We start from the raw sequence: 25022 nt of genomic DNA, 5'->3' as shown, positions 1-25022 counted from the left end.
ATTTCTCAGATTTTTCATCCTCTAGAGGTAAACGAGACAATCCATCTGCATTTGAATGACTATATGTCCTCATAAATTCTATTCTGTATCAGTGTCCTCCCAGAAACAATGCCCATCGCTGTATTCGGGCAGCTGCTGTCAGCGGAATCCCTTTTTGTGGACTGAAGATAGACAGTAGTGGCTGGTGGTTAGTGATGAGGGTAAACTCCCATATAGGTACTGATTGAAACGTTTCACCCCCAAACCAAACTCAGTGCTTCCCTGTCTATCTATGTGTAATTGCTCTCTGCAGCTGTGAGTGAACATGATGCAAAAGCTATTGGACATTCGCTGCCATCTTCCAAGACATGTGATATAACTGTACCAATGCCATATATGGCAAAACATCATAAGCTAGTTTCACTGGTAGGTGTGGGTTATAGTGTGTGAGCACAGTGTCTGATGTCACCATTTTCTTTGCTTCCTTGAAAGCTTGTTTACACTGTTTCTTCCACTGCCATGTTGAATACACCAGGTATTCAAGGGGTGTAGCACAGAAGCTAAGTTTGGCAGGAATAATAATTAATGAATCCTAAGAAGAATCGTAGCTGGGACACATGTTTTGGCCTTGGAGCATTTACGACTGCTCGGATTTTGTCTGCACGCTTGTGTAGGCCCTGCGCATCAATAGTATGACCACAGTATGTAATGCTAGGCTTAAAAAACTCACATTTGTCACGTTGTGCTCTGAATCCATAGTCTGCCAATCTCTGCAGAACTGTCTTGAGGTTTTGTAGATGCATCTCGTAATTTTCTCCAATGACAATGATGTCATCTAAATAGCACTGAGTGCCTGGACAGCCTTGTAGCACCTGATCCATGGCTCTCTGCCAAAGCACTGGTGCTGATGCTATTCCAAAAACAAGTCTGTTATAATGATATGGCCCTTTGTGTGTATTTATGGTTAAAAACATCTTAGAATTATCTTCCATTTCCATTTGTAAATATGCCTCTGCTAGGTCTATTTTGCTGAAACATTATCCCCCAGCTAGGTTAGCAAAAATGTCCTCAATTCTGGGCATTGGATACTGCTCAGCACATAATACTGGATTAATGGTAACTTTAAAATCACCACAAATTCTGACAGCACCAGTCTTCTTCGCTACGGGAACCACCGGTGTAGCTCATGAGCTCCAATCAACTTTTAAAGAATTCCCTCAGCTTCCATACGAGCCAGCTCAGTTTCCACCTTTTGGTGTATGGCATATGGAATTGGACAGGCCTTGTGAAACTTGTGTGTGGCATCCTCCTGTAACACTATTTTACCTTTGATGTGCCTTAGTGTGCCAGTGCCAGCTTGGAACACAAGTGCAGCAGCATCCAACACCTTTTTCAGCTTACCTTCAGTCGACTCCAACATGGGGAGTCTGGTGTGCAGACTGTTGATGGCACTCCAATCCAGCTGCAGCTTCCTCAGCCAATCATGACCCCAGACTGTTGGTCTGCCTGTTTTCAGAACATATAAGTCCAATATCTTTTGTTGGTTATTATATCTCACAGTTACAGGTGTCATTCCAATGGGAATTATCTTTTCTCCAGTATAGGTTTACTGTATATTGTAGTTCTGAAGCCTTTAGTTTAGCATGTCTGAAATGCTGCTCAAATTCATGCTGTGATATAACTGATACAGCCGAACCAGTGTCCAGTTGCATTGATATTGTTTTGCCATTCACTTCTGGTGTAAGCCATATTGCTTGTCTTATTCTACCCTTTATTTTATGGATTTCCAGGCTAGCTAGCCCTGTTTCACCTCCATTATTAGGTTTTTCCTCTACAGCATGCACTTCTACACCTTTTTAAAGTGGTCCCTCAATTGTTTATCTTTGTCTCTGTCATTAGCAAATGGTTGCCTATTACCTGAGTGACAGACTCTCTAAATATGTCCCATTTTATTACATTTTCTGCAAATTTCACTTCTAAATCTGCATTGAGCTGGTGTGTGTGAACCCTTGCCACAACGATAGCACAGTTCATTTGAACCTTCTGTCCTCTGTTTACACGTTATCGCATGCTTGTTCACGTTTGCTTTCACTCCTGACTGCAACTCTATCGCATATTTGGCAGCAGTTTCCATCGATATAGCAATTTCAATTGTTCTCTTACATGTTAAATCTGCCTCTGTTAAGAGTCTTTTCTGAATGCTTTCTTTCAGAATTCCACAGACTAGTCGGTCTCTCAATGCATCATTTAGCCCCTCACCAAATTGGCAATGCTCAGATAATCTTTTAAGTTCAGCTACATATGTTGCAATGGACACTCCTCCCTCTTTCTGGTTTTGTTTATGGAATCTGAAACGCTTTGCAATCAGTAAAGGTTTGGGTGCCAAATGCTCCTGCATTATTTGCACTAATTCTGCAAAGCTGAATAGTGAAGGTTTTTGTGGAGCAGTCAAACTTCTCAGTAAACTGTATGCTTTGCTTCCCACGGAGCTCAGTAAAACAGCAATCTCATTTGCTTCAATTTCAACAGCAATCTCATTTGCTTCAAAATACTATTCAATCCTCTCTGTGTATAGTGTCCAATCATCTTTTGCACAATCAAAGATGTCAGTCTTTCCAATACAACTAGCCATCCTGTTGTGGCCTTGTTTTTTTTTTTTCTTTACTCAGTGTGTCAGGTTCTCTTTCTCTCTCCCCACAGATGAAGTTAGGCCTAGAGCTTTAATGTTTTATCATCGTCATCACTGTTAAGTCCTCCTCCTGCTCTTTACTGAAAAAGACAGAGAAGTCAGAGTTTTCTGCTGCTAGCATTTTCTTTTCTGAACCATCCAGAACAAGAAGAAAGAACAGGGAGAAAAACCCACAGGGAGCATGCCTGAATATGTTTTCCAGGCAGGCCTATATAATAACCGGCAGAATAATATATTAAGATATGCTTAAACAATCACAGTCATAACACTACCCCAATACATGACACAATCCACACAGCCACCAAGAGAGTGAGGCAAGAGGCGGCTCCTCCTCCTCCTCCTTTTTGCTTCTGTCACCACTTGTTCTCTCAGAAAGGGCAATTGAACAGGCAGGGAGGAAGGATCAGCGAGGTCAGAGGACTCCTGGGTGTGTCAGTGAAATTCTGATTAGGATTGCCCTCCTTCTCCACACACTTTACTGTCAACCCCGCTCTATGCCCTCTCCTCACCCCTTCCATGCACCTTGCACCGGCAGGAAGTGTGTGTTGTTGGAAATGGAAGCACACAATACAAAAATACACATTGTCATTTGCAAAGAAGGTCTGAAAGCATAAATTGCTTGAAATCTGTATCCTTCAGTAATGTACTAATCATAGGTTTAAAATGTGGATTTTAATTAGAACTGTCAGCTATGAAGGGGGTATTCATAGTTGATGGTATTATTGTAAACAATTTATGTGCACCTCTTAATAGGGTTAAGATGATATTTCTACAGTGGAAAATGATAATGTGTTTAATCAACAGTTACCACTTATTAGTATTATATTTATTTATATTGCACTTAATAGTGAGAAATGTTTTATAGTCTCTTTCATCCGCAAAACAACCCTTTGAGGTAAATGATTTAAGTTCATGCTAGATCAGATAATGAACTAATGTTCTCAGAGAGCTATACTAGGATTTGGGAGGCCTACATTCAAGGTCCAGAATTGTTGTTATTATATGCCTTCAAGTCAATTATGACTTACGCTGTCCCTGTAAATCAGCGACCTCCAATAGCATCTGTTATAAACCACCCTGTTCAGATCTCGTAAGTTCAGGTCTGTGGCTTCCTTTCTGGAATCAATCCATCTCTTGTTTGGTCTTCCTCTTTTTCTACTCCCTTCTGTTTTTCCCAGCATTGTCTTTTCTAGTGAATCATGTCTTCTCATGATGTGTCCAAAGTATTATAACCTCAGTTTCATCATTTTAGCTTCTAGTGATAGTTCTGGTTTAATTTGTTCTAACACCCAATTATTTGTCTTTTTTGCAATCCATGGTATGGGCAAAGCTCTTCTCCAACACCACATTTCAAATGAGTTGATTTTTCTCGTATCCGCTTTTTTCACTGTCCAAGTTTCACATCCACACGTAGAAATCTGAAATACCATGGACTGAATGATCCTGACTTTAGTGTTCAATGATACATCTTTGCATTTGAGGACCTTTTCTAGCTCTCTCATAGCTGCCCTGCCCAGTCCTAGCCTTCTTCTGATTTCTTGACTATTGTCTCCATTTTGTAGAATGACTGTGCCGAGATACTGATAATCCTTGACAAGTTCGCAGTGATACATCTTTGCATTAAGAAAATCCGTAAGGAAAGGGTTATAAAGCACTTTGGAAAACCAAATTGCCATGTTAATGATGACTAAATTAAACCATCAGTATTACACATTGGGTAGCATCTTCCTTCCCTCCTTCAAAGATGATCTTGGTCATCCTTTGGAAAGATGTTTTATGGTGCACACTTCATGAACCTCCCCATGGTTACTATAGTTGTGTGAAGTTTGGCCATCTAAAGTTGTTTTCAATGAAAATTGATAGTAGGTAAGTATTACACAAAGAGGGAAAGTGAGCAGAGGGGCTGTGGAGCCACATGTTTGGCCCTGCCCCTATGACAGATAGCTCCCCCAGTCCTGCTCACTATTCGTGTGTTAGTGTGGCCATTTGAGGTGGGAAGACTTTCTTGCATATACCTCTTTGTGCAGAGGCCTCCTGGAATCTGGGAGCCTTGTGCAATCAGGGCTTCAGAATTGGAGAAGCCTCTGCACAATGAGGTAAATGTGTAAATGCATGAAGGCATTCCCACCTCAGACAGCCACACTAGCAAATGCTGGGCTGGGGGAAGCCATGAGCCACAGGGACAGGAAAAAGCACAGGAGCGCAGCCCCCTTTGCGCTCAATTTCCCTCTTTGCCAAAGTAACACATGAAGAGGGCTCTAGTTGAGAGACACTGATCTCACAGTAGGGGCCAGAGAGACAGGGAGAACACAACAGGATTTCAGAATCTCAGGTGAAAATGCAGAATTTTATTGTTTTAATATGTAAATGATTTAATATGTTAATGTTTTAATTGTATAAACTCTGTGTGAACTGCTCAAAGGACTTTGTTGACTGGGTGGTCAACAAATGTTCTACATACATACATGGTGTTTTTTGAAATCTATATGCCCACAAGCAAATGGATTTGTGTAAGCATCAATTTCACAATACAGCAGGAAATAAGCATAATATGGATCATTACATTTTGCTTCATGGGAGCACACTTCCTGATAGGAGTTATTCTGGGCAATTATTCAGGATGTGTCTTTTAAGTTTGCCTGATTTTCCTCCTCAGATTTTCTTCCCCCCTTAAAGAATTTGCTATTTTAAAATGCGACACATCCTAATTCTTAAGACAAATAAAACCTTTTTACAGAGTTGTATTCCCCCGTTGAATTTGTATTCACCAATGGATCTCCACTATGAAGCTTTGTGAACATCAACAACATCAAAAATGGTGGAGCTTCACATTTATCATATTGCTAAATGCAGAGACAGCATATAACAGTTGAAACCGTTTCAACATTCATATTCCAACCAAAGCCAGCCTAGAAGATTTTTAGAACTGAGGTACATTTTCCTGCCCTATATATAAATTAGAAACAGTAATGTTTTTAATTTATATATAAATAAATAACACAAACACACACACACACACAAGACAATGAGGCGAGAATGGCTTGTCTAGTACAAAGGTTTCAGTATGAGCCTTTTGTATATGCCCTTGTTCAAATGGGGGAGCCAATGAAAGCTTTTTCTTCTCTCTTTTTTAATTGAGCCAGTTTTCTTTTTTCAGTTTCCATGTAAATATCAGACAAGTGGCAAGTTAAGTACTCTCCCCTCAATTTCCATTCTGTCTGTCTTTCCAAAAGCAACACAAAACCACACACATACATTTTACCATCTTTGCAAGCCATAATTAAAACAAGAGCCACAGACAATACAACCTCCACTTCTGCTTCTTCAAGCTCACCATTTGTTTCTTCTCAGACCTATTCCGTTAACCGTGTCTAATATCCAGTTTCTACAGCTTCTGTCCCTTTAACATGGTAGAATTAGAATCCCAGTTCCAAAATTACACCAGGGTTGATTTCAAGTGACCCCATACACTTTGCATTTTGTTTGTTTTTACTTGCTTATCAAAGCGTGTTTTTTGGCAGATGTGGAGAGAGGAATGGGCAACCTTTTCTCTATCTCCCTCACCCCCTAAATCCTCCCAACAGCTATAAAACAGTTCAACCCAGCCAGACCAAAATCTAAATTGAGACAAAGCTCCCCCTCTTCCACCACCACCAACTCCTCCCTCAACACAGCCCCCATTTTCCATTCAGCAGAAGTGGGCCACTCAGAGAGCCCAGGAGCTACAAGTAGGCCAAATGAGAATAAACAGCACAGACAAAGAATATCCTGTCCACTCTGAGAGAGGCTAAAGAAAGAGTGATGTCTCCATTAAAATTCAAGGCAGGGAACCGGCATGCAGCCTGTCAGCAGCCTAGCTAATAAAATAACATAAAATGGAGGGGTGGGAAGAGAAAAGGCTCACTATAGAGAATGAAGGGAAACACAGGGTGATGTGTAGATGCAGACAGAGTCATAAACCAACTGTCAGGCACGTGACAGTTTTATAATTTTACTCATTAAATGAAAATGAACAAAGGGCAAATTCACACAATTATTATCAAGTTTTTTATCTCACCCTCCATCCAAGCTGCTCATGGTGGCATACATGTCCTTCCTATGTTTAAGTGCACAACAATCCTTTGAGGTAGGTTAAACTCAAATACAGTGATAGGCTGATGGGTACCCCAGTGACCCTCATGACCGAGGGAAGATTGAACCCAAGCCAGTCTAAATTCAACATCTTATCTGCCTGACTACAGAGAACAGAGGAAGCTTATATGAGTCATAGAATAGTAGAGTTGGAAGGGGCCTATAAGGCCATCGAGTCCAAGCCCTTGCTCAGTGCAATGCAATGCGATGCAAAACAGACCATTAGTCCATCGAGCTCAGTACTAGGCCATAGGTCTCCTGTACCTTCTCCCCCCCCTTAAAGCATTTTTTTTTTAACTTTGCTTACTGGGCACCCTGCAAAGTGCAGTACAGCAGTAGCAGCTGGTGTGATAGAGCAGAGTCACCCTCCCTGACACTGGCATTGCTGCAGTTTATCTAAACAAGGCTGGGGCTACATGCTGGCAGGAGCATGGGATTGCTTCTGATAGTGTGTCAGTGGAGCCCTGGCATCACTGCCACTCTGACCCGCCCAATCCCCATCCCGGTAAACCAGAGGCAAAAGTGGGTGGAGCAACAGATGCAACTCTTAACTTTGTACAGTCGGCTGCATTCCAAGGACACATTTCAGTCTGACAATAGCACGTGAAGAAAGTGAGGAGTGGGCAGGCCCAGCAAGTGATGTGGCCGTGGTAGAAGACACAGCTTGGGGAGAATCCTAAAGGGCATATAGAGAGGCCAGAAGGGCTGAATGCTCCTCACTCCTGGTACAGAACCCTATGCACATAAAACTGTATGCATGTAGGGTTCTTTCTAGTTGATCAAGAACCCCGCCTTTCCAGGAACCCCAATCACACGGAAAGAGGTCTGTGGCCTTCAAAGTACAACGGTACACATATATGCTGATTGTGTGGCGGTTGATAGGAGAAACTGTATGCATGACCCTGCTTTTCCCCACACCAACTTATCCTTCAGTATTAGACTTCAATACAGCTAGTGTCACTGTAGATACTGGTCTAACCAACTTCAAAGACTTTGAAAATTAGAACAAAATAAAGTATGTTGTATCCCATAGATATGAAATCAAAATTCCAGGCTTAAGTTGAAGCCCAAGAGTTTAAACCCCTCTGCTACTGATTATTCTGATTTTTGCAATCAGAATAAATGTTGTAAATTGGAGCAACTAGCCTTAATAGTATATATTTATTTTAGATGTATATTTGTGGCATTTGGGATGCAGAAATAGGATTCTCTTGGCTTGGATCAATGAAGCAGGATTTAAAAATTGAAATTAAATATAATCAGCCTGTTAGTGCCACAGTACTGAGACAAGGAGCCACAAGGAATGATGAGGAACTATGTGATTTGTAGAAATCTGGCTTCTTACCATTGAAAGCTCTATCCAGAAAGAACCTCCTTTGTTTCTGAACACTTGAGACATACAGCTTGTAAACTTACACCTGTTCTTGCACAACTATAGCAGAATGGTTAGAATCCCCAATGGAAACTGATTTTGAGAATTTTCATTATTTTCACCAGATTTTGCTTTAACTAATAAGATCACTGTGAACCTGAAAATTCTCAACCTCTCCCTCGTGAACTCATGTTACATTCTACTGTGAAATTCTCAAAAGGCAGGACTTTGGTAGAGACATGAATCCATCAACAAATACTACCCAAAGGACGTCTTACCTCACGAAAGTATAACAGGTTTCCAATGAAAGGCAAAGGTGGAGGATGGTGGATGCCCACTTTTTCTAGCCTGGAGAACCCAGAGGTAGAATACCTGCAAAATAGGTAAAGAAATAAGGTTTGTACCAAGCTAAACTTCTAGATTAAATGGATAAAAAGGCCCATGACTAAAAGGGGGAGGTAGCTAGAGTGTGAAATCTTCTTACCTTGGATGTTTACAGTATAAGACTGGATAGGCACATATCAAGGACTTTCCTGGATGTTGATTCCCAGGCATGAGGGTATCACCTTATCTCTGACTAGAAGGCTGGTGATACAAGTACTCACATTCCAGGTACACCTGGATAAAATCAGAGTCTCCGAACTCTAACTTTTAGATATCTCTAGCAATCTTAGACCACTCAGACTGTATTTGTGGCCTTGATTAATGATGTCCATATAGTGATCAATTGAGTGGGGGACAGGATTATTGATCCTATTTTATCATTCCATTACCTTTGATTATGTCAACAAGCTGTCTGTGACTCAACTGGAGGATCTGGTAATTATTAAGAAAACTGTTCCACAATGCGTCAGGCTATTCCTGGCAGAGAGATCTCTGAGGGTGGTGACGAGTAACAGTTCATTGCTCTCCTGTGCTGTCCCCTGTGGGCACTGAATCCAGAGCCATCATTTCATTTCATCACCTCAGTCCCATCACTTCTTATCCTCTGGCCTAGGTGCTCTGATCTTAGTACCATATCAACAAAGACAGATGAACAGATGAGGCATGCAAACTGAAAATTAAATTAGCATAAGACTAAAATAATAACTGGCCTTGTAATGTAAGTGTCAAGAATCGACTTAGGATTCCCATCACTGACGGGGCTCACAGCTTTTGGGTGCTTTTGCATTCATTGCCAAACATACATATGAGACAAGTCTTTGTGTTTTATAACCACAGCCATGAAGAGTCTTCAACCTGACTCTACAACAGTTACATAAAAATACATCAGAAAGAACAGAACATCAAATTGGTATGAAGGACATGGATCTAAAGTTTAAACGATAACAGCTATGGGAAGAAAAGCAATACAAAAGAGAAAAGTTGTTTATTGTTATCCTTGTTATTCCCTCTTGTCCTCCAAGCACTAGGAATACCTATGGAAAGAACTATTAGTCAGTGCAAGAGCTGATTAATAGATTGCCCAGCCACTAATCAGCAAATTAAAACAAGGCATAGCTTGGCAAACTGAAAAACCAAACTCTAGTAACAACCAAATAAGGCAGGATTTAAGCTTTGTAACATCTCTTCCAAATCCTGTTTGAGGCTTTCCCTGCTATGCTTTTAACTAGTAGAATTTCAAATGAATTGTGTACACACTAGTTCCTTCTAGGATCTCACTAGGAAACTACAGACTAGGCACTAGTTAAGTAGGTATCCCGGTGGCAAGGGGTCATGCATCCAAATAAACAAACAAGATAGAAAATATTGTTATATTTTACAAGAATAGACCCTTCCTTCTCTCTTGGTTTCCAGTCAGCAGAAATCACACCTTTACATTAGCCACAACTATGTCTGCAATAGGTTATATGCCTAGTATATACTTAAGCTAAAACCATACTTTTTGCCTCAGGACAACCAAGAGCCACCAGACAACAATGATGTTTGGACGTTTTTAGGTTAGTTATTTCGTAAGGCTTTGAAATGTGATTTAAGGATATGCATCACATATAATGTTGCCGGCCAGGAGATGTAATCTTGTTATTGTATTGAAAAGTTGTTTTTTGTTTGCTGTTATATTATTTTTGTTACAGTAGGGCCCCGCTTTACGGCGTTCCGCTTTACAGCGTTCCGCTGATGCGGCGGCTTTCAATCAGGGGAAATTCCCCATTTTAAAGCCGATTTTGCCGTTTTGCGGCATTTTGCAGCATTTTCACGTCATTTTCGCGCGACGCAACCCATTAAAGTCAATGGGTTCCGCTTTATGGCAATTTCTGCTTTACGTCGGGAGCCTGGTCCCTAACCCGCCGTATAAGCGGGGCCCTACTGTACTATGAAATTTTTCTTGCCGTTGTTGATTTTGAGATGTATTGCTGTTCACTTTGTTGTAAGCCACTTTGAGCACATTTTGTTTGTGGAAAGGTGGCATACAAATAAGATGATATAAACTACAGAGCAGCGGTTCCCAGACCTTTTTCCCCACAGACCACTTGAAAATGACTGAGAGTCTTGGCAGACCACTTAATATTTTTTTCTGTCTGTTGTAGCAATTGTACTGTACTGTGCTAGATGCTGTATGATTTTAATTGTATTTTTTACAAACTTGACCATAGATCACCTGGATGAAGCTTGTGGAACAGTCTGGGAACCCCTCCTATAGAGGTCACTACTTCTTTGAAGGCAATCAAGAGACAATGAGGTCAACATTTGTTAAGTTTTCCTTCTTCTAAACCTAATCTATTTTTATGTGTTTTAATTAATGTCTTGCCAATCACAGCAGCCTTTGTGATGGGAGATGTTAAAAATGTAAATATTTTTTATTTGTTTCTATTATGCCAGAAATGTACTATGTGCTAAATAATATCAAATCCAAAAATAGATTTTCATGCAGTCTTTGACAGAGGAAAGCAGGTACACTTGCTGTATATATTAAGTGAAACAAGAGTGTAGCAGTCAGCATTGAGCAAACTAAAACAAGCTGGCCATTATTGGCGTGATTTGGTGACAAACCCCACCAAAGAATTTGCAAGCTGTTAACGTCCCTAACTACATCTTACTCCCACAATGAAGAACTCACATTTGAAGCTAGACTTCTAAACTTCTGCCTCTTTTTACTGAAAGAGATCTCAGTCTTCTAAACTTCTGCATATGTTTGTTGAAATAGATCTCATTCTCTAAATATTTAAGTAACTTCAGGAATGTTAACATGTTTTCCAGTAGAAAGGTTTGGCGCTTCAGTTCTCAAGTAGTGATGCAGTCTTCTGCCAGCCAAATTAGCACTAATTTATTATTTACTTTATTTTAAAACTACCCTTTATTATCATGTTCCAGAGGGTTTACAATATAAAATATATATATTAAAATAATATATGGAACAATTCACAATAGGAAAAGTAAACATGGCATTAAAAGCTACAAAATGGAAATGGACTGACTTCAAGTCGATCCCAATTTATGGCGACCCTATGAATAGGGATTACATGGTAAACGGTATCCAGAGGGGGTTTACCATTGCTTCCCTCTGAGGCTAGTCCTCCCCAGCTGGCTAGGGCCTGCTCAGCTTGCCACAGCTGCACAAGCCAGCCCCTTCCTTGTCCGCAACTGCCAGCTGGGGGGCAACTGGGCTCCTTGGGACTATGCAGCTTGCCCACGGCTGCACAGGTGGCAGGGCACGTAACCCTGAGCTACAAGATATCACTAAAAACTATGTATTAAGATCAGCAAATGCTTGGTTCAAGAAATAAGTATTTTAACAGATGTCGAAGCATAACTACTGTTGGTGTCTGTGATACTTTACAATCTTCGATATTAGAGACAAGCTTGATGATACCCACTCACAACCAGTATAACCAGAACCTAAGTAGATGTTATGAGAGGTAACACATCTGCTACTGTAATGCGTCCCTCAGTTCCATCTTCTTCATAATGTTTAGGCAAACACAATCTGTGGCATGTAGTGGTGGCTGATGTCCACTGGAACTGGTAAGACGGAAGGCAGGGAGACCAACCATGGGTGGAGCCAGAAACAATGACAGGCAGAGCCAACTAATTCTAGCTTTGTCTCCATCCTCCCAGCTGAGTTCTACAAGTAGCAACACTGAGACTGAGGAGGAGGAGGAAGCTGACAAGCAAGAGTCACCCTTTGGACTTCTTGTAAGGAAAAAAAAGCAAGCAAGTTGGGGCTGGGTGAGGGTAGACTGAAGATGTGAGGCAGTGCCCCATTCGCACTAGTGGACCAGCATCCACTGGTGGCATGATGCCATTGTGCCATATATTGTCTTGGCCCATGGCCAACAGCCATAGCAATGGTGTCATGTTCATGTCATGTATGCTAATTGTTAATCTGGACATAAAGAAGAAAGGAAAACAGAGATGAAATGGCAGCAACTAGATAAGGCCACTGCTGCATACGTAGGCTATGAAAATATCAAGTTTAAGTAACCTACTAGGAATCTATGGCACAACCAGCCAGGTAACTTGTATCATCCAGTCCAGTAGCTAAAATATTTAAACTCAGGGTGATATTCCATGTTAGTCCCACTCAGAGTAGACCCACTGGTTAATAGAACTAACTTAGGTTTATTAATTTCAATGGATCTACTCTGAGTAGGACTTAGCTGAATACAACCCACAGTTTTCCCCCTTGTTAATTTTGGGATATGTGACCCATTTTGGGGCACATGCCTTTGCTTTAGTAAAGAACAGATGAAAGTTATTATGTATTTAAAGAGGTGGTGTGATTTTTTTTTTAGAAAAGTTTAAAATGCAATTTCACCAAGCAGTATAAAATTTCATAACATTTTTTCATCATGTAATTACATGCCTTAATTATGTAATTTGACATCTTAATTGCATAATTAAAAGGACATGATGTTTCAGCTTAATTAGACGTGCTAATTATTATGCAAGTTCATAAGCTAGAATTGCAATCCCCTTTGCAAATGTAGAACAAGTGCTCCTAGACAGATCTCCAGCCATTATCCTACATGTCAATAGGATGAATAAATTCCGATCTGAATACATAAAGATGCACACGTAAATGGAAAGAAGCACCTGCCCCTATAGTATGATTACTATTATTTGCATCATAAAGATCGGAGCGGGTCTGTACTCTTCCATCCCTAGACACAGCAGAGATACCACATGGCAGAGGTATCCCACTTTAACACACCTGGCTAAGGAATTGGCTATGGTCTCAGTATCGTCCCAATTGCAAATATTAAACTGCTGAGGGAGCCATTACTAAGATATTACTTGTGCATTGTCTCACACACACACATATGCTCAGGCACATACATCTACTCTCTCCCACATCTCAAGTTGATACGCACACACACACAACTCTGCTTTTATATACAGAAACATACATATCTTTATTTAATTTATTAAAAACCTTTATCTGCCACCAAGCACTCAAGCCATTCCAGCACTCAAGGCCTCTCTCATTGCTTATAGCCAAAGGCCTTTGCAAAATTTCAAACAAACTCAAAAATATATTATATGTTTACAAATAGTGAAAAAATATAAGGCCCAGTATATGAAAGCCAGAATCAAGGATAAAAACCAATAAAACAAAGGATTTTAAAAGCAAGTACGGTAATAAAATAAATGAAAATCAAACCATAATCAAATCAGGGCATCACCGTCTATAACTTTCTCTGAAAGCTCTTCTACACAGATCCTTGCAAGAGAGTAAGACACAGCAAAGCACTGGAAGCATTCTGAAGATAAACCATTTGTAAAGGAAGACTTCCAGAGGACACTACAAGTTAGGGATTTGCAGTGACTATGCGGACAATAGTTCATTTTTCTGTATGTCCAAGGATACATGTGAGCATTTTAATCACACATCTGATCTGCACTGTGTGATAAAAATCCACTTTTCCACTTGACAGAATGATACAGACAACCAAACTACCCTGGAATGCTCAGATCTACGCAGGATCAGACTCTTTAAGTAGAATATGTGGCCAGAGATGTGTAACATGGCTAGTTTCTAGTAGGATTTCAAGGAACAGAGCAAAGAACCATCTTGCCAGTCCAAGAGTAAGTAAAAACAAAAGACAGCTTCCACTTTAAAGTGACAACTTCCTCTGGCCTATTCTCCCTTGGTTTATTAAAAACCTTTATCTGCCACCTATCTTTAGTACAACACAATGGTGGCTGGTGTCCATTGGGACCAGAGCTTGGAAAAGTTACTTTTTTGAACTACAGCTCCCATCAGCCCAATCCAGTGGCCATGTTGGCTGCGGCTGATGGGAGTTATAGTTTAAAAAAGTAACTTTTCCAAGCTCTGATTGGGACTGGCAGGGCAGAAGGCAGGGAGGCCAACAGGAGGTGGAGTCTATGGCAGTGTCCCATCCAGAGCCGGAACTACGAGGCTGAGATGCGGGTGCAATTTAATCTCATTTTATTAAAGTAATGGATACATCAAAGGCATTGCACTTCATAGAAAAACCTGCACTAACTCACTAAAATCCCTAACTACACTCTAGACATGCTCTGTGGCGTATGAAGGAAGTTGACACAGCAGCTCCCCACTGTAAGCGGCAAGCTTAAGTAGGGAACGTTTTCGATCGTAATCTCTGACTCCTTCGCAAGTCCTGTCTCTGCCTTGTCCATTTCTCGCGGTGGCAGGAGCAAGGTGACGGGGGGCATGTCTGTAATGGCTCATCGGAAGACACCTGCTCCTGAGTAATGGATTTGAGGTCAGGGGGCTGTGTCACGCTGGTGGCATCCTGGGAACTGCTTGGTAAGGGAGGAGTTGGCACTTTTGCTGGAGCTTCCCCCAACAGGTCCTCAGCAGCAACTGGGGGCGGCGCGATCTCCTCCTCGGAGATCGCACCATCCGTGGGAACTGGCTGGAATTCAGGCTCGCTTCCCTCCCCAAGGTCTCTCTCAGACTCAACAACTCCCAAGTCTCCTGTGTCTCCTGGCAGCGGAGACGCCTGAAACTCATGCCTCCCTCCTTCCTGTCCCTTCTAGGAGAGCAGAGGCTTAACAGGCAGGCAAACTAATTCCAGCTATGTCCCCATCCTCTACAAGTTCTACAAGGGCAGCACCGAGACTAAGGCCGAGGAAGGTGACAGCTTCTGCAAGATATGGGTGCATTTCAAGGAAGAAACTAGTTCTTGAAGATCAGAGAACATAATAGGATTCCAAGACCTGTATGTGATTCAACTGTTCCAATTTCTTGGTACCTGCCCCTATTTTATGGGGGAGGGGACTTTGAAGGTGCTTTTTAAAATTGTTGGTAGCATGTGAAATGTGCACTGGCATTGCCATTCTTGCCATCCCTAGTCAATAGAAGTTAAATATCTGAGCAATGTGCAGATGTTTTCTTGGCTCTAGTACACATGTATACAAGTGTGTGTGCATGTGCATGAACAACAAAGCTCTATAATCCTGTTCTGATGTGCACTCCAAACATAGGGCTAATGCATGGAGGGTGAAGTGGAGCTGAGCCTCCTGACCCCACCCTTTGATGCCTAGTGCAGGTCCTGCTGTCCACTAAATGCAAACACAAAGTCAAGGTAGCCTGTAATTAAAATGCAATCTCTGACATCTAGAGCACTTTGAAATAAAACTTTATAAAGACAAACTAATAGTCAAATGGCCAGTAAAAGTGCAGTATGCAATGAACAATGTACAAAAATTACAATATGCAATAACAATATTGTTACTAGTATTGGTCAGGGAACCCTTTATCTTGTTTCTTTTTGTTTACCAACATCCATTACCTCAGATGTAGCTGCCCCTTTTCAGACAGCCACTCTCAACACAGACATGATGAGGCACAGCATCAGGGGGGCAAGCAGGGTTGAGGAGGAAAAGAAACAAAACCATCCTCTTGTTTAAAAAAACACATGATAACCTTCAAAATAAATTTGCTGATAAGCAAAGTATGCCAAAGGTAAAGATTTAAAACACGAGGGATAGTTTCTCAAGCAATTTTAGGCAGACTGGGAGAATAAGATCCGTAAGAATAACTTTGTTTTTGAAAGGGGCATCTCAAGGGCTAGAGGGGAAGACATGGGGGTGTTAATAGAAATGTGTAATCTGCTTCACTGGAATTACCATCTTACATCTTAGATAAATGATATGACAACAGGCTGGAATCTCATTCTTTTTGGCAGAAGTATAACTGTATGAAAAGTTTGCTGAAAAGTTACAATACTAAACACACATATCGATGCACAGCACACAGAAGGATTTAATTATGTGTATATGCGTATAGGATCAAACAAATGGATTAAAATCTTGTCCAGTATTTCTTCCACTGTATTGAGAAAGTGCAGAGATATCCAATTAACTCTTGTTTCACAACATTATTGGTGGGGATTCCACTTTTGACTTACTCTGTTTCATAATAATAACTGTGTTTGCATGCCAGCTGAAGGAAAACCATTCTTGGATAACAAAGGACTAGATGCACTTATGAAAAGGTCAACAGGAAATTGGGTTGTGTTTTTATTTGTACATTGGAGGCTGTAAATAAAATTGTGTTTATTTAAACATGATTTGCAAAGTTGGTTTGACAAGTTGTAAACCATTTTGTTCTTTGGCACTGATACCAATTTACTGCAGAGTCTATTTAATTTAAATAAAGGATTTGAGACAACTTCTGAAGCCGTATCAAAGTGAAGAAAATGTTTCCTGCCCTTGCTCTGGCATTGTGCATTATTATTATCTAAATTTATATTCCTTCCTCCAAAAGGAGCCCAGGGTAACAAACAAACAACAAAACACTCAAAACATCTACAAAACGTCTTTAAATCAAAACATCTTAAACAAATATTTAAAATCATCTTTAAAAACCTTTTAAAAACAATTCCAACAGAGACGCAGACTGGGATAAGATTTCTGCTTAAAAGGCTTGCTGTAAGAGGAAGGTCTTCAGCAGGTGCCCATCTAATATTTTAGAGGAGTGAATTCCAAAGGGTTGGTGCCACGACACTAAAGGTCTGCTTCCCATGTTGTGTGAAACAGACCTCCTGATGGGAGGCCCTCACCTGCAGAGTGCAGTGCTCGACTAGATATATAAGGGGTATCCTGATCCCAAGCTGTATAGGGCTTTATACACCTAACCAGCACTTTGAAATTTATATGGGGAGAGGGACTTTTTTTAAAAAATGGTATCAAGCAGGAGAAAGAAGCACAGACACCATCAGGAGAAAAAACAGGGGCCAAGGAAAAGGCAAAGAGGAGGGGGAATGATAATGGGGCATTAAATCTCACCATACAGAAGGGCACTACATTTGATCCCTACGGCTCAGTCCTAGTTTAAATACAGAAGAAGTGTTTTGTCATTTGTTTTTTTAATTCATCAGAATCTTATTTCTTGGGTAAAGATGAATCCTTCCGTTTTAGCAAGGTCTTACCGTTCTCCCACTATCCTCAACTTTTTTCATAATGGAAAACAGGAATTCCCACTGAGGGTGGAAACATCCAGAATAACATTAGTTGAAGCGCTTTCCTCCTAGTGGGCAGATAAAAAGAGGTTTTTGTTTTCAGTTATGGCTGCTAGCATATTGGCAAGTGCAAGGCTGAGGCCATCCCTCACTTACACACACCTGGTTTATGAAAGAGAACAACAAACAGGAGAGATGACTCAGTAGCACTTATGAAACATACATTCGTCATCTGAAGTTGCTGTTCTTCCCATTGTTTTCTTAGCAAGCTGCAGCTGGTGATGATAAACCAGGACAAAAGGGTACTTGGGTATAGCTCTGTGAGATTACCAGCGTTGGAGATAAAATATATTCTGACAGACCACTGAACTGGCAAAGGATAACGGGCAGTAGCAATGTCAAGATTTCCTACTTTAAGAGACACTGTTTGTTTATTATATTTCTATCTTGTCCCTCCCCTAAGGACTCCAGAGCAGTTTTACAGACAGTGTTCTGTCCAGGTACTGATCAGTTACAGCTGACCAGAGAGTTCAGGCATGGCACAACAGCTGCCTTCAGAGCACCCTCTGAGACACATTAATACAAATTAATACAGAACAAGCCAATTTAAATAGATGGTAAGATCAAACTGCTCCACATTAAAGAACGCTGATATCAGCTGTTCTTAAAAGACCTGGCAAACTGAAATGTTTTTGCCTGACACCTGAATCACAGTAACGAGATCTCTTGATGGACCTTCTTGGGGAGATCATTCCAAAGATGAGGAGCCACAACACACACAAAAATGCTTCTACTGAACTTGTGACCTGCCCTATGACATCAGTATCTGAGGCATTTAAAAGACATGTTCTTGACTGGAGTTTCATGTATTTTATTGTAGGTAGATACCTTTTCTCAACACAGAAATAAATCTCTGTCTTCAAAACATTAAGTGCAACAGTTAGTATATTGCTGTATGTAGATGATAGGGTGGATCTTAGAAGGGCTTTAGAGCAATTTTCTTCATACTGTATTAGTGAAAAGTTGATAAAACAAATTATGATAAAACTAAGATCTTGGCTTTTTCTAGATGCAGATCCACTTCTAAGTGATATATGGATGGTCATCTGTTGGAGCAAGAGCTTGCTTCTCAGAACTTGGGGATTCTTTTTCACTTATTAAGATGGACAACCTATGTGAAACTCTCTCTTGTGTGTGTGTGTGTGTGTACGTGTACCTATGCGGCAGGGGAGAGACATTGACAGCACCCTAGAGCAGGGGTTCCCAATGTGTGGTCCACAAGGTTCATTCAGGTGGTCTGTGGCTGAAGACAGGAGATGTCACATCTATTGTATTAAATATTCATATTGATTTTAATTGCATTTTTATTTCTTTTATTTATTATTTTGCATTTCATTGTATTACCTTTTTCTATGGATTTCAACTGTATGGAATTCAAATTGTAATACGATAAAATACAATATATAAGAAACAAAAGAAGCTAATAAAATACAATAAAAATCATACAGCATCTAGCACATTAAATTGCTACAACAGACAGAAAAATCATTAACTGGCTTCCAAGACCATTAGCAATTTTCAAGTGGTCCATGGGGGAAAATGTTTAGGAACCACTGCCCTAGAGAACATACAAGGGGGTTTTCTGAAATTTTTGGAAGCCCTAAATGTGGAGAGAGGACAGTTCTGGCTGTAGGTTTGAACTCCCTCCAAGCAGTTGCGTGGGGCATTGTTATCAACAATTGGCTTTATAACCATTTTAGGAAATCTGCATAGTTGGTTGATTCAACATTCACAGATTATTTTATGAGCTCCTGGAAAAAATATCCTGTATAAAATACACCTTTTAGGATTTTCTGTGGATATTCTCAGCGTTTTTCGTTATGAGAAAGCAAGGCATTAAGGATATGGACTTTCAAGAGTTGAAGGCCTTTTCTGTCAGAACTTGTTCCCCAATATATTAGGGTTTAGATAATTGGAAATCACAGCCCAACAAAAAAAAATTGTTTTTAGTTGCCACGGATGTTTGAATGACTTTAGGGTATTTTGGGAGTGCTAAATCCAAAAATGACATTAGTTTTGCCGAATTGGCTCTAGTTTTTGAGATAATGGATACCCCTCAAATGACAATTGTATCCCAATATGACCTGTAGCTGCTGACATATGCAGCAGGGTTTGGTCTGTCTTTTTACTCTTGAACATTGTTTTGCAAGTTTATCCATTGCATATAATATCATATTGATAGTTGTTGTTTTTTAAGAGGAATATGAGTTCGTCACGAAGAGGCTGCTTAAACAATCCTAATGCATTCTGCTACATTTGTGGTAAATACACTCTGCAAAAACAAAGGAAAAACATCACTGACTTTGTAAAACAAGCATATCTTGCTTATTTTGGAGTGACGCTTGGAGATCAAGATAAGTCTTGGGCTCCCCATAAGGTTTGCAAAACCTGTGTAGAGTGCCTACGACAGTGGGAAAATGGAGAAAGGAAACATTTAAACTTTGGTGTGCCTATGGTGCGGAGAGAGCCACAAAACCATCACGATGATTGTTATTTTTATGTTGTGAATGTGAAAGGCTTCAATCGCTACAAGAAACATAAGTGGGAGTATCCTGATTTGGACTCAGCAAGGCGACCTGTGCCACACAGCAAAGACGTTCCCATACCAGTGTTTACCTCACTGCCTGACCTTCCACTGTCAGATGTTGAAGAAATGCTGGACGTGGAGTGTAGCACAGGTGGTAGCCCTGGAAGTGGATATGAAGAAAGCTTTTCAACACCTGAGCAGTTCTCCCCAAAAGAACTCAATGATCTGATACGAGATCAAGCAAGCATCTGAACTTTTAGCATCCAGGCTAATGGAAAAGAACTGTCTACAGCCGGAAGCTAACATAACAGCTTATCGGACAAGAGAGGAGGAACTTCTTCCATACTTTAGCCAAGATGAAGAACTTGTATACTGCAATAACATTCCTGGACTTCTTCTCCAAATGGGACTACCGGAATATTGACCAGAAGATTGGCGGCTTTTTATAGACAGCTCCACCAGAAGCTTGAAATGTGTTTTATTGCACAATGGTAACAGCTATGCATCTCTTCCAATTGCTCACTCAACAAAACTTAAAGAAGAATATGAAAATATCAAAATGGTCTTGCAGGAGCTCTGCTATCATGAGCACCAGTGGTCTATTTGTGTTGATCTAAAGATGGTGAACTTCTTGCTTGGGCAGCAAAGTGGATACACGAAGTACCCTTGTTTCATCTGCTTGTGGGATAGTAGGGCAAAGCGAGATCATTGGAAAAAAGTGACATGGCCTTCAAGGGAACACATGACTGTAGGTGCAGCGAACATCATTAACAAGCCATTGGTTGACAGAGAAAAAATCATTCTCCCACCACTCCATATCAAGCTTGGACTGATGAAGCAATTTGTTAAGGCCTTGGACAAAGATGGTGATTGCTTCAAATACATTTGTAGATCGTTCCTTGGACTGACTATGGAAAAACTAAAAGCAGGAATCTTTGATGGTCCTAAAATTCATAAACTCATCAATGATTTGAATTTCACTAAATTTATGAATGATGTTGAAGCTTCTGCCTGGTGCAGTTATGTCTCAGTTGTCAAGAACTTCTCGGGTAACCACAAAGCAGACAATTATGAAGAATTGGTGCAAAACATGCTCGCTAACTTTAAACATTTGGGTACTAATATGAGCATAAAGGTACACTATCTCCATAGCCACTTAGACAGATTTCCGGATAATCTTGGTGATTTTAGTGACGAACAAGGGGAGAGGTTCCATCAGGATATAAAGGTGATGGAGAAAAGGTATCAAGGCAGATGGGACAGACACATGATGGCAGACTACTGCTGGAGCCTCCAGTGTGATTGTCCTGATGCCTCACATAAAAGAAAATTGTACACACAGCGTTTTCCTATGCATTAATTGTGATTATCTGAATCAGCTTACTTTTAATGTTATTGTACTGAATACAACGCCATTAGGTATTTCATGTGTTTACTTTTGTATGATTTGAGACAGTTTCCATGTCATTTGTGGGTAGGCTATGCCTGACCATTAAATTTTTTGAATTTGTTATGTATTTCAATGGGGACATCCATTATCTCAAAAATTAGAGCCAATCTAGCAAAACCGATGCCATATTCGGAATCAGCGACACAAAGTTACCCTAAAATCAATCAAACATCATTGGCAATAAAATTAGTGTTGACCGTTATCAGACGAACAAGTATTTAAACTTTCTAACCATTCCTAAACTTTGAAGAGCTTTTATGTCGGCACACTGTAATTCTCTGCCAGGAACATTAATGGAGGGCCAATGAAAAAATAGTTTGCCTTCTAATGAGGCTGTTAGGAATCTCTTTGCCACATCATGCTTTATTACAAGTATTATAAGAGAAAAGATTTGCTCCTTCCACCTTTAAAACATTTGCCTGGTATACCAGCAAGTGTTACGTTAGAATCCTGTATAAAGGAAGAGGACAAGTATATTATTTCATGCTATATGTAACATTCCATGTTGTCTAGGATCTGTTACTCCGATTATAATTTACAGTGGGTCTATGACAGTATAAATAAATATGATCTGACCAAAACATTTATCAGTAACCACCACCCAGACAGGCATAATTACCGCACGGGAAAGGACCACTGGTTGACTTCTAAAAGCAGGAAATGGCACCATACATTACCTGGAATCCATATACTCTAAGGGTGAACCAGACACATGGGGTAAATGCATCTTTGCCCCATTCACATACAAAGGGAGGTCAAGTACACAAATAGGAGGCAGCCAGAGAGGATAGCAAGACCCAGACCCCTTCCTGCTTCCCACATCTGACCTGACTGCCGCTCCACTGCTTTTAAGGAGCTTTCCCCTAGGCTGGTTTCCCTAAGTCAGGCAGAAGAAAATTGCTTCAGGCTATGAAGCACAGAGTAGTAAGGGTCTTGCTCTTATCCCATTAATTCCCAACCTGGGGCCGTGACCTCCAGGGGGGCGTGAAGTAATCCAGAGGAGGCAGCGAACAGTAAAGAAATGAATTATTTATTTATTTTAAGCCTTCACTCTCTGGACACTGCCTGCTCCCCACTGCTACTGCAGAAGACACCTCCCCCTTGCTCCAAACAAGAGGGGAGGACTTTTGCTGAAGCGCCAGAGCGTCTTTCAGGCACGCCGAGGGCAGGAATTTGCCTATAAAACACATGGCAGACACCAAAGGAGGCTGAGGGTGGAGCTACCAGGAAGAAGGGATTACTATCACTGACTCTCATCTCCTCGCATGCTGCTGCTGACGACACCCTTACTCAGAACAAGCACTGCAGCTGAAATGTATGTATTTATTGAATTATTATTGCATTTATATCTCACCTTTCCTCTAAGTTGCTCAAGGTGGTGCTCATACGCCAACTCTGTGAGATAGGTCAGGCTAAGAGACTGTCTGGTCCAAGGTCACCCAGTGGGTTTCATGGCTGGGTGGGGATTTGAACCTGGATCTTAATCCAACACTGTAACCCACTGGTGTTGGGAGACAGGGCTGTACATCTTCAGTTTGCAGGGGAGGGAGGGAGATACCAATTTGAATGGACCTTTGCATTAAGAAACAACACCTCCTGCAGGGAGCTTTTTATGGAAAGGGATATTTGGAGATGTGATTTTGCCACGCACCATTTTTTCAATCAACAGAGGCTAAATTTACAATTAGCATGGGGGGGTCATGAAATTTTTTGAGCTTATACAGGGGGTCCCATACTCAAAGGTTAGGAACTACTGTCTTATCCTATGCATGCTCCTATGTGTAAGATGTAGACCCCACCCTCCTTTTACATGTGATGAAGACAAACATGTGCTTCAGTTACATGGTTGCCGCATGGGTCTAGTTTGGCTCTGGCAAGCTCAAGTCCAAGGTTTACTCTGGTTTACCCAGGGGCAAGAGAAAGTTAGTATTAGTACTAGTATTGTTTATTAAATGTATATCCCACCCTTCCTCCCAGTAGGAGCCCAGGATGGCAAACAAAAACAGTAAAAACACTCTAAAAACATCATAAAAACAGACTTTAAAATATATTAAAACATCTTTACTTGATACATACTCAGAATTTTATTCCATTTTATGACTTAACATTTTCTGCAAATGAACAGTGTGATCCTAACCCTGAGAGGTGACTGCTGGGTGGGATGCGATCACTCCTAATCTCCCTTACATTGGTGGATGCTGAGCTGTTACATTGGCACAGTGATATCCTTACACCTTAAAATGTGGAACATAACTACCAACAGATCTCTTATGCTATAAGATCCCAACTGTCCTGCCCAGAGGCGAGGGATTCAGACTGAGGCGAGGTGATGTCTTTTCCCCTTTTTATTAGGGTTATAGTTACATCCAAAGTGGTGCGCTTCATATACCTGTCTGCTCTGACTATCCTATCCTTCATATACCTTCCCTAACTATCCTAGCTAAGCAGTCCCTGCAGCGTTCGGGGAGAGCTGATTCAGCACTTGTGCCTTGGGAGACACCTGCTTAAGTAGGAAAGGTTTTTACACATAAGCGGCGGCTCCGCCTGAGTTCCACCCTCTGAAAGTCTCGAGCATCCTCACGCAGGGCAAGGAGGGGGCGAGTCTCAGACAGCCCATCCAACAGCAGAGCTCGCTAGGTGACAGCACGCTCTCTGGAAGTGGGATGCTGATTGGCTGGGAAGCATTTGAAGTGTCTGGCAGGGATTCCTGCACAGGTGTAGATGGCGCGATCAGAGAGTCGCTTCCCAACTGCTCAGGCATTGGACTCGCAGGCAGGGCAGGAGCTGCCTCTGTGGAAGTGCCAGGCATGAGAGTTTGAGGACTGCCAGAAACACACACTTCAGCTTGTCTCCCTTCCTCCAACTCCCCAAGGAGCCTCACCCTCATCTGACTCCCCTCCCTGATCAAACTCCCCTTCGTCTGGGGCACAGCACCAGTAAATAGTAAAGCTGGAAGGGGCCTATAAGGCCATCAAGTCCAACCCCCTGCTCAATGCAGGCATCCAAGTTAAAGCAGACCTGACAGGTGGCTGTCCTGCTGCCTCTTGAATGCCTTCAGTGTTGGAGAGCCACCACTTCCCTAGGTAATTAGTTCCATTGTCGTACCATTCTTACAGGAAGCTTTTCCTGATGTTCAGTTGAATCTGGCTTCCTGTGCCCATTATTCCATGTTATGCACTCTGGGATGATTGAGAGATCCTAGCCCTCCTGCCACCTTTCAAGTACTTGATTAGGGCTATCATATCCCCCCTCAGTCTTCTCTTCTCCAGGCTAAACATGCCCAGTTCTTTCAGTCTCTCCTCATAGGGCTTTGTTTCCAGTCCCCGGATCATCCTCGTTACCCTCCTCTGAACCTGTTCCAGTTTGTCTGCATCTTTGAAGCAGGAGGAGTGGGGAACTGGAGGACATCAAACAGTACTTAG

General features: G+C 41.2%; 1 protein-coding gene across 4 annotated transcripts in view; it reads right to left on the bottom strand.

Moving 5' to 3' along the window:
* TBXAS1 (thromboxane A synthase 1) overlaps positions 1 to 25022 on the bottom strand; it is a 387815-nt gene that overhangs the window by 299567 nt on the left and 63226 nt on the right. For all 4 annotated transcript variants that reach the window (XM_061638833.1, XM_061638829.1, XM_061638831.1 and 1 more), the window contains one exon: positions 8450 to 8543. Coding sequence is in view for 3 of the 4 variants with exons in the window: in XM_061638829.1 (XP_061494813.1) it covers positions 8450 to 8543 (94 nt within the window). In the remaining variant the exon portion in view is untranslated. The remainder of the gene's footprint in view (positions 1 to 8449; positions 8544 to 25022) is intronic.

This window comes from Rhineura floridana, chromosome 8 (genome assembly GCF_030035675.1).
Source record: "Rhineura floridana isolate rRhiFlo1 chromosome 8, rRhiFlo1.hap2, whole genome shotgun sequence".
In the NCBI taxonomy this organism is placed as follows: Eukaryota; Metazoa; Chordata; class Lepidosauria; order Squamata; family Rhineuridae; genus Rhineura; species Rhineura floridana.
This window is presented reverse-complemented; position numbering and strand designations above follow the sequence as displayed.